Source organism: Anser brachyrhynchus (genome assembly GCF_964034855.1).
Source record: "Anser brachyrhynchus genome assembly, chromosome: 3".
Lineage (NCBI taxonomy): Eukaryota > Metazoa > Chordata > Aves > Anseriformes > Anatidae > Anser > Anser brachyrhynchus.
In genome coordinates, this window is record NC_137696.1 from 93,873,121 (window position 1) to 93,883,907 (window position 10,787).

At 48.4% G+C, this 10,787-nt stretch overlaps 1 protein-coding gene across 2 annotated transcripts; it reads right to left on the minus strand.

Annotated features, from left to right (window-relative positions):
• Window positions 1-1,756: 1,756 nt before the first annotated feature.
• MTO1 (mitochondrial tRNA translation optimization 1) lies at window positions 1,757-10,778 on the minus strand. Of its 2 annotated transcripts, none has more exons than XM_080585443.1 (12): window positions 10,763-10,778; window positions 9,728-9,927; window positions 8,089-8,206; window positions 7,169-7,458; window positions 5,804-5,916; window positions 5,474-5,664; window positions 5,077-5,207; window positions 4,495-4,699; window positions 4,242-4,413; window positions 3,295-3,413; window positions 2,639-2,796; window positions 1,757-2,460 (listed from the first exon to the last, which is right to left on the minus strand). In XM_080585443.1, the coding sequence occupies exons 2-12, from the start codon at window positions 9,731-9,733 to the stop codon at window positions 2,233-2,235; spliced, it is 1,731 nt and encodes a 576-aa protein (XP_080441569.1). In that variant the 5' UTR covers window positions 9,734-9,927; window positions 10,763-10,778; the 3' UTR covers window positions 1,757-2,232. The 2 variants fall into 2 exon arrangements, with proteins under 2 accessions (XP_080441569.1, XP_080441568.1); XM_080585442.1 differs by lacking the exon at window positions 10,763-10,778 and adding an exon at window positions 10,033-10,259.
• Between the last annotated feature and the right edge of the window lie 9 nt (window positions 10,779-10,787).

Genomic DNA, 10,787 nt, shown 5'->3' on the forward strand with positions numbered 1-10,787 from the left:
CTTCTCAGACAAGAATTGTTCAACAAGTATGTTATATATAGCGAGCCCTACATAAATGAAACAGCTAACACCTGAGGAACAGCCAGTCCTCAAACTTGTGCATGTGCAAGGCTTTACATTGCAGTAAGTACAGACATTGTTCTCCCACAGGTGTCTTGGCAAGGCAGGTTACCAGCGGCCGAGGACCCACTTCATGCTGAAATAGAGCAGTTGTTACAAAGGATTTGGAAAGCAATGGACTTCTAACTTCATTTTTTTTACCCCTGAGTTAATTCTCTCCCTCTTCCCAACTCTTAGACCACAGCTGTGCATTCTTAAATAGCTAAAAGAAAAAAATCAAAACCTCACTCCTGCCTCTTCCTCTTAGCTTAGTGGAATCACCCTTTGATTGACACCGGTGTGTGCAAGAGCAGAACCAAGGCCTTTGTAACACAGAAATAAAATAAGTTTGGCACTAGGTAAAATTGTTTGCCTTTGTAGCAGGGTATGAGGGGCTTGCCTTTAAAAACAGACATGAATGGATGCAAGGTTTTCCTGTCAGGCAGCTGCTGACAAGAGCTAGGAAATGCAGTTTTGAGACTGCACAATCTTTTTGAAAGTGAGAGGAAGAAAGTGTCAATAGGGCTTCCTTCTTCGTCTGTAAAAAACACACCTAAGTTTTTACAGACATAGCTACATCGAAAATGGACAAAATGCAAAGACAATGCATTGAGCAAAGCATGAGACTTTCTCAATCAGCACTTCAGCTGGTTTGAACAGGCAGAGAATGAAGGGAACTGGGGCTTCTTTGGATTCCCGTAGCCAGAATTTCAAGAACACCAAATCTGGATCCTGAGTTACACTACAGAAAGTGTAACTGCTTTCCTTACACTAAACCTGAGGCTTAAAGGGTTGAAGTAATTGAGCCAATAAATCTGAAAGTAGGCCATAAAGGGGCAGTTGCGCTGCTTTTCTGAACCATTCTGACATGAAGACCAACCTACAGATCATTTGCCTAAAGCTGTTCTGTACAAGCCAAGAGCTGGTGACAGAGCGACGTATTTAGGTGGGCAGATGATTCCCCAAACAACTCTGTAAGCTCTGCCCATCCTCCTGCTGCATGACAGGATTTCTGTCAACAAAAAGGACAGAAAAGGAACCACTCATGCAGAGCAAATAGGGAACAGTCCAGAACGTAATTTCAAAATGATAGCTATATTTAACTCCCACAGAACTTGTTCCCAAGCTTGCTTGCCCATTCAATTCAGAGAATGCTGAGGATTTAAAAAGAAACGAGGTGTGTTTGAATAGAAGTACAGCGTTAAGTTTATTTTGAGCAAAAATGACTAGCATCAGAGAGACCACTGCTAAATCAGGCAAGGATTCAGTAGGTGCACAGCAACAGCTTGAGCTCAGTGTTTCCTGATGGCATGTGACAAACCAACTGATCTCGTTCAGATGCAAATTCTGTTACTGCCAGCTGCAGGGCCAGTGCTGATGAAAAATCACTGGTCCTGCTTCCCCGGGCTGCAGAGCCCCTCGCTGCTCCGGCCTCCGGCTGCCTGGAGTTGGCACAGGTTCACAACAAGCCCCCTGCCTTGCTCAGCACCCTGGCCGAGGCAGTCTCAGCCTTCACCAGCTCTGCAGCGAATCTAGCACTGCCTCTGTACTTCATCTGTGTGTGAACTGTGACCAGCTGAATTGCCAGGGCTCTACTGAAAGAAAGTAACTGCAAGCTCAGAGACAATTTCTAGTTTGCTAAGCAACAACCAAGCTCTTCAGCAAGTTTCAAGACAAGCTTTATTTATTTTAAAGGAGAACAGGAAAAAAAACATGATACAGTGTTTACATTCAGTTGGCCTCCTACACAGATTTTACTATTTGTATGGCGCACACGTTCCTAGCCAAGAGTTTCCTGTTGGCTAACATCACACTAAACCATCAGGCAGCAGCCACTGCACAGCTCTAAGCACCGGTACCAGAGTCAGTGGAGCACTTTCCAGCTCAAATCCTCTTGTGCTAATGTGGGTTCACGCTTGGTAACATTTCTTACTCATTTCAAAAGAGCAAAACACAGTTGTTTCCAAGACGCTTTATGACGGGTTTTGATGATCTGACATCTTCTACAGAAGCAGAGCTTTAAAGGCAATTCCTGCATCTTGTTGGCTCCAGACCACATCATTGTTATCTGTGACGATGCTAAGGTGAGCACAGGTGATCTTGCCACATACTCTAGCAGGAGGCGAATGCTTCTCACACAGGTGTTTTAACAAAAGTACTCTCCGGCTCCTCTTCAGAAAGCTCTGCTGAAATCTGTGTTTGGGAAGCTGCTTTCTCCGAGTACATTTTCCCTGGTAAATACTTATCAGTCTGAGGGAAAGCTTTTAGCTTCTCTGCCTTCCGGTGTTTGTTTTTCACAAATCTTAGCAGGTTAACAATAGCTGCTGGGGTAATTCCAGGGATGCGGCTGACTGCACCAATCTGCACGTAGAAACAAAAACAAGTCAACCTAAAACAAACCTAGACTCTGAAGCCAGACAGAAATGAGATCAAAACCCGTGGGTATTCCCTTCCCTGATTCTCCTCACACCCATGTCCCTTGGGAAGACACGGAAGGGATTTCGCCGCTGTTCAGCCTTGCTGTGGCCCAGTGACTTACCGTCTGGGGACGGTTAGAGCTCAGTTTCTCCCGCACCTCTGTTGACAGTGATGCATCAATAGCAAAGTAATCTAGGTCCTCCGGCAGTTGGAGGGCTTCATCTCGACGCACTTCTTCTATTTCCTCCTGTTGGTTGACTACACACCACTCATAAGCAGCTGTGACAGACGATCAGGGAAACGAGAGGACAAGATACAGACATTCACATGAAGTAAGTCGATTCCAGAAATTCTTGGAAGCAGAAAGAACAACTCTGTCAAGATGATCAAAAGCACTGAGGAACCTTCTAGCCTCACAGATTAAGGAGCTTAATTCATATCACTACTCTGGAAGAAATCATACTCTTTAATTTGGTACAGGAATTAAGATACACAGATTAGCTTTTCCTCTTCTTCCAGGAGAGGATGGTCTATTTGATGGAACAGTACAGAGGAAAAGCCCAGGAGTGAACACAAATAATTGATGTCACCCCACAAAGTGAAACACAGGCACTCAGACATGACTGTAGCCTATGGTAATACATGCATGCTCTGATAGGAGTGCTTCACTTCTCTAAACAGCAACATGAAACACACAGCAATGAAGTGGCTTGCTCTGCTGTTACTAAACAAACCCCACACAGATCCCGCTAGGATATCGTAACCCTTGTACTTTACCTTCTATTTTCAATCTCTCTGACAGTTCTCTCCATTTAGCAAACTTTCTCAGGGGTTCTGGGATAGCCCTTGCCAGAATCTCCATGTTGGCCTCTGGATATTGAAGGATGTCAAAGGCACTGTGGAGAACAAGAGTAGATTCTTTATGGTACGAAGTACTGTTACTTGCGTTGTTCCCAACTCAAACTTTTCAAGGTGAGGCCAGTAACAGCATAGACCAGACCAACTGCAGATTACAGCTCACCTCCCTGCTACCTCCTCTCAATACATAGATGAGCAGTTCAGCTCTCCTTGCTTGTTTTTAGGTTATCAACTTTTATTTAAAATCTAAGTCATTCTGCCGCACTAATTGCTGTTGTTGGTAAACAGAGATCTTCAAAATCCCTCACTTAAGATCTTTTTCTATGTCATACGTTATAGGGTGCAGTATGATTTTTAGATCCCCATCAGCTTTTAAGGAAAAATGAACAGCAAGATAGAAGAAACCAAGTAAGGGCATTAAGGAGAGCCTTTCAAAGAGGTGGAGTCAGTGACATCTTAGTCACCGGTTTAGAACAGAAAAGATAGGTGAGATACAGGATGGGTAAGGTAAACAAGGGCCCTCGTGTTGGAGAACAGCCACCAGCTAACACTAGCATAAAATTTACATTGCCGGTTTATCAAGCCTTCAGCAAAGCAGCAACCCACTGCAAAACTGTCACCATTTGGTGACGCTGTCAGTACAGCCAGCAAGCACTGACTGGGCCAGCAGAGTACTCTCTTTAGGAGCCTAGGTCAGTGCCAGGAGTTGTGGTACAGCAGAAACCCCAATATCACGCTTCTTCTATAGGCAAAGATCAGGTGTGAGCCCCCCAAAGGTGACAGAGCTGGAATCTTGGAGTATTGACAGCTTCGGGAAGGCTGACCTGCAAGCGCAGGTCAGACAAGGCTTCAGCTGAAACCATTACCTCATAGGTGACCTTCGACTGCTACTCAGGCGAACTTCTGGTATTAGCTGGGACCATTTGGATACACTGAACTGAAGGGATTTCAGTGCTGCAATTCCATCCTCTAAAGCAGCCTTCATCTTAACCGCTTGTTCGTATCGCTGCTGTGACACACACCCGGCTTCCTCAAAACCTGCAGAGACAGGCGGCACATGGGACAGAGGTCTAAAACCAGGCAGCGCTGCTGACTGCAAGAGCCACCCTAAGAAACTACCTCTGTGGGTAAGCCTGGCGTCGGCATTGTCCGGCCTGAGGGACATGCGGAACTCCACGCGGCTGGTGAACATGCGGTACGGCTCGTTGGTGCCCAGCGTGGTAAGGTCATCGATCAGGACACCGATGTAGCCCTCTGTGCGACTGACAATGAAAGGGGGCTTGCCACGAACCCGGAGGCATGCATTGATGCCAGCAATCACACCCTGGAGAGACAGAAAACAAAACGAAAAACATTTACTGGTCTCTTTATGGCTAGAATATCAGCACGTCTGCATCTAAACACTCATGCATCCAGCTGCACCTTGGAAAAAGGAATAACTGGGGCTAGTAATCCAGGCAGTATCTCCCCTGCAATGCTACAACTGTCTGAAGAGCTTCTTGGCCCCTGCTGACACACCTAGAGACATTTCCCACATTTTTATTTAAACCCTCCGCATGGTCTCCATGGAATCAGGGCAGGCAACAACAATAAGAACATCTCACTAGAACAAGACGGGCCTACAATGACTGCGTATCAAGGACAAACGCCAAGACAATATCCCTTCCTGAGCACAGAGTCCACACCATCAGATTCACCTACCTGAGCTGCAGCTTCTTCATAGCCTGTAGTGCCGTTTATCTGGCCTGCAAAGAAGAGCCGCTGAACAAGACGGGACTCGAGAGAAGCAGTCAGCTGACGGGGATCTAAATAATCATACTGCACCCCGTAGCCTAGGACAAAGAAAAAGAGAGATCTTAAGCGAGGGATTTTGAAGGCCTCTATTCAAAGAACAACAGCAATCAGTGGGGCAGAATGACTTAGTTTACCAACTTCCATTTACAATCTAAAAACCACCAAGGAAAAATCCCTGCATCCAAGAATAAATTCTAATTTTGTTTCATATTTACCTTGGTTTGCTATGCTCTAAACAAAATCTGTTTTTTAGTAGCTGGTAACCAATATGAAATACAGATTTACAACTATCTGCACCCCTCACCTGGCTGTAACATCTTGGCTTTTTCCAAGCCTCGGATAGATTTGATCACCTGCTCCTGGAGCTCAGGCGGCAGTGTCATTGACAGGCCTTGAGGGTAAATGACGTTGGACTCCAGGCCTTCGGGCTCCAGCCACACCTGATGCTCACGGTTTGGGAAGCGCAGAACCTTTGCCTCCAAGGAGGGACAGTATCTGCGACATGAAATAGCCATAAGCATCATCTGATCTGGAGAAAATGCAATTTTCCAGAAGCAAAATAAGGCAGATATCGAGTTTCAGAGAGACTGTCAGCTCCCACCACTCAGAGCCTCGTATGGTGCCACGTACTTACCGGGGACCCTTTGTTGTCTCCCTCACATGGTTGTTCAGGTGGAGGTTATCTTGAACAATTTGCTGAGCTTTCGGGTTAGTGTAAGTCAGGTAGCACGAGAGCTGATCTTCTGGCTGAAAGAGGCCAAAGCTCGCTTTAAGGTAATCCAGTCACAACACCCTGCGTTCTTACTGAATAGCTTGTTTCTGAGGACCTCCAAGCTTGGACAGCTTGCTCTCAATTCTTGTAGAGCTGGGTAGTGCTGTTATACCCACTGCACATACAGAATGAGAGTAATCAGAGAGCTTGAGCAATATGCCCAAAAGCAGACCAAGAACACAACTTGGGAGTCCAGAATCTGAGTTCTATCCTATACGCTGCATTCCTAATTATACGATGGATATTCCTATTAAAGCAACAGATTCTATCACAGCATTCCCATTAACCACAGCAACTCAGAGCTCTGAAGAGCACTGAGGAGGAATAAGTGCTGACTCTTCAGCCACCACTCAATTAAAAAGTTTGCTGAAGACTAAAGAAACCTATCAAAATCCTGCAATTAACATGGGCAATTCAAACTTTGGAAAGAAAAACACACTGCAAAATATTTCACTATTTTTTTCTGGAAAAAAAAGTTGATAGACTTACATTCAAAACTGTAATAAATGCCACACTTAACTCCTTAAAACCTATCCTACAAATACCTTCGACTTCAAGTGATATTACACCCTCACCCCTCAATTATAGTAGGTCATTGCAATTCCTATATGCTTTGGGACAAATTAACTCCCAAACTAATTTATACTTAATTTGGTGCTGTTTAGCCACACTATGTAAGAATGCCACCCGTTTTGCACAGTCTTCTTTAGAAAACTGAGTTTTTTCTTTTAATTTACTGTAAACATATCACCTCTTAAGTTCTGTGGATAACTCCATCCTTTCCTTCTCCTGGTCTACACTACTAATGATCCCTATTTTTAATATTTTAACCTGTTATTCTAGTGCTTTGGTAGCAAGCAAGATATAAATCTCCACAATACTGGTCTAATACCAGCAGTATTTTGTAAATCACACAGTTACCTAGCACAGAAAGAATACTGCTAATAATACCCTATTTCATGCAATTCTCACTGTAAAGATAAAGAAAGTGGTCTCCAGGTTGGGCAGCAAGAGGAAAAAGGTACTTGCTTTGAAAAGTGAGCAAGCAAATTCTTCCTTTGCATGGAAAACCTCAGAAACTTCTAGTATGAAGAATACTGCCCAGCTCACCTTCCCAGCCATGAAAATCCCTTACATCAGCTCCCCGGGTGATTCTCAGCGTGGCATTCCCAGAACCACCCCGAGTCACTCCCCGGCTACACGTGCATTTGACTTGTGCTACCTCACCTTGATCCACACAGCCTTGCTGAGGAAGCTGAACGGCACAGGGGGATTGTCAGCTGTACGTTCCTCCAGGCCGCTGAAGTCAATCGTGTTCTTGGCAAGCCGGGGCGGTGTCCCAGTCTTCAGCCTGCCCACGGCGAACCCCAGTCTCTCCAGCGTCTGCGCCAGCCCGATGGACGGCTGATCCCCTAGGCGCCCAGCCGGATGCTTCTCCAGTCCAACGTGGATCATGCCCCTCAGAAACGTGCCCGTGGTCAGGATGACACTCCCCGCGTGCACTGTGCTCCCATCCCCTGAAACGGCAAGTTTTCAGAGGTGCATTTATTTTACCATCAATGAAGCCCTGGTATACTGGTCTAGAACTAGACTAACTGTCCACCAAGGGCTTATGCAGCTTTTATTATTTGACGAAATCAGTACTTCAATAGCATTAATAACAGTAACTATCATAAGCAGCGCATACAGTTACTCCTATATTTTTATTATTCCCCCAAGTGTGTTACCCAAATACAGAAATCCCACTCCTGGGAAAAATTCGTATCCAGGCCTTTATTTTGGACAGCCTGCTTACTAGACCAGCCAGTGGTAACAAACCACGAGACTGCTAGTAACAGGACACTACTGTCCAGAAACATCGTCTGCAGCATACTCTGTTTGCCAAATAAAATTTCATAATACCGCGTGGAATTCAAAATCACGAGTCTGGAGAAGATTAAACGTATCTGAATTCTCAATATCCAACCAATCATGTTTTTCATTGTGTTAGAGATACTTAGTTAGGCTTAGTTTACACCCAGCCTAATTGGGTGTAATTTGCCTATTGGCTAATTCAACTTTCTCACTGCTGAATCAGAAGTGTTTACCCTGCAGGCTGCTCTTAGTGTAAAGTAACTGAAGGTGCTTACGGAGCTGCTTGCACATACCCAGAACGACTCCTCTGACTCTGCACTTCCCAGGATGGTCTGGTTCTGGTTCTGTCAAGAGAAGATCTTCCACAGATGCCTCATGAACTGTCAACAGTGGTGTGTTAAGGATTTCCTTCTGTCATGAAAGGAGTTACTGCAAAAATCTAGGAAGTTCTGAGACATTTCAGCAGTCCCACACCTTGCCATTTTACAAAATATGTTAGCTTCTTCCCCTTTCCACTCTTACCAGGCCACTTGACAGACATTCAAGTACTGTACCAGTTCCTGATTTATTAAGTAGAACTTTCCATTCACAGAGTTTAAGCTCAAAAGAAACTATTTGTTTATAAACACTGAAATGTATATACAACATTAGAGAAATGTTTAAAACTTCATTGAGCCCCAACAATCTACACTGTATTAAAGCACCAACCTGAAAGGTATCTAGTTTAGACAGGAAGATGTCAAAAAAAAAGAATCATCTTCTGTAATTCATCCTAATACTGCAGCTTTGACTAATATATTCTAATACTCCAGCATAAAAATACACAGAGAAAATTCCAAGAAACAAGCCCACATTTTAAAACTAGTCATCATTCTTAATTTTCTCTTAAAATACTCTGCAACACCAATCCTGCTGTTTTAACCCAACAGCAGTATATAGGTATGCTAATATGTTGATGATGTATCCTGAAACAGTCGTCTTGGGAACCCTCTACACTAGGGCTCCTGTTCCCAGCTTGATGCTGTCCCTGCTCCACCTCAGCAGGTGGGTTCAGGTCCCAGCTGCTAATACAGCGCCATGGGACAGAAGCAGGAGCTGGTGGCACGCATGGTGAGTCCAGCTGATCATCCTACCCACTGCTCTGTGGGGCATCTGACCTGACCACCCAGGGCTTGTAAGAACACAAGGCAGCGCTGCCCTATTTCTGCAGAGCCGCCTCAGCCCGGGTTCTTGCAGACAATGTTGTGCTCTGCAAAAAGCCGTATTACCACCAGCTGCATTTCTCTTTTAAAATGTAGATGTCACATGATATAAAACAAAATATATTTTAGATGTAAGCTTCCAGAAAGGAAAAAAAAAAAGTACGTATCTGAGAGTACGTAATGCGTCTCAATAACATCACATGTTGTTTATCAGCTAAGGAACTAGGATTCCTTTGCAGCTTTTTGCAATCCTCGGATCAATGTTTCTCCTTCCTCCATGTGCTTTAATTTTCAGATATCCTCACACACTGCAGAGCAACTGAGACCTTTTTGAGAATATTGAACAGCGCAGGCTTCCTTAATGCTTATTTGACACTACTTTCTGTCAGTCTGATCTGGAGAGAATGGCCTCAAGTTGTGCCAGGGGAGGTTCAGGTTGGAAATGAGGAGACATTTCTTCTCAGAAAGAGCAGTCAGGCATTGGGACGGGTTGCCCAGGGAGGTGGTGGAGTCACCGTCCCTGGGGGTGTTCAAGGAAAGGTTGGACGCGGTGCTTAGGGACACGGTTTAGTGGGTGACATTGGTGGTAGGGGGATGGTTGGAGCAGATGATCTTGGAGGTCTTTTCCAACCTTACTGGCTCTACGATCTCCTCATCTCGGGACAGATTCAGTAACCCCTGGCCTGGCGCAGCCCTGCCATCACCCGCTGCCCCCCCATCCCTCTCTCACCCGCATGTTGTCCCTGTAGAGGCCGCGGTCCACCTGCGCCCGCAGCCCCCAGACGGCCGGCCCCTTGCAGCGGTTGAGCACTTTGTAGTGCACGCCGGCCAGGTCGCACACCCGGCCGCACAAGCCGTCCAGCGCGTCCACCTCCCTGACGAGGTGCCCCTTGCCGATGCCGCCGAAGGACGGGTTGCAGGACAGCTGGCCTGCGGGGAGCACACGGGGAGAGAGCCGTCAGCGGCCGGGGGGGCAGCGCAGGAAGCCCCGAGCCGCCCCTAACCCAGCCCCGGTCCCGGTGCCGGTGCCGGTACCGATGGTGCCGATCTTGTGCGTGAGCAGCAGCGTGCGGGCCCCGCCGCGAGCGGCCGCCGCCGCCGCCTCGGTCCCGGCATGGCCGCCGCCGATCACCACCACCTCGTAGCCCGCTGCCGGTGCCGCCCCGCTGCCCGCCCGCCGGGGCCCGGGGCCCGGTGCCGGCGGCAGCGCCAGGCGGCGCCACCGGCCGCGGCACAACATGGCTCCCGCGGGCTGCCCCCGCCGCGGCCCGGCCCCCGGAACGGGAAGCGGGGCCCTGCGGAGCCGCCACGTCCCGCGGCGCCCGGGCGCCCCTCAGCGGCCGCCGGCTGCTGCGGGAGGGCGCCGGGGAGGGCGGCGCCTCGGCTCGGCTCGGCCCGGCCCCTCCGCCCGGCGGGACTTACGGTTCCTCGGCGCCGCCTGGAAGAGGAACCCGGGGCGCGGCTCATGGAGGGCGCGGGCGGCCCCGGGGAGCGCCGGCAGCGGGCGGTGCGGCGCAGGGGGACCGCCGGGCGCGGCTCCTCCGCCGGCGGCGAGCCGAGGGAGGGCGGCCCCGCTGCCACCGGGCGCGGCCGTGCCGCCAAGGCAGCCCCGGCCGGCGGGAGGCGGCCGGGGGGGTCCGCGGAGAGAGGCGGAGAAGCGGCGGCGGTGCCCCCCCTGAGGCTGCGGGGGGTGCTGTCGCAGCTCAGCCTGGGCCGGCGGGACGTGTCGGAGGCGTCGGGGCTGGTGAACCAGGTGGTGTCGCACCTCATACAGGCCATCCGCGGCAGGG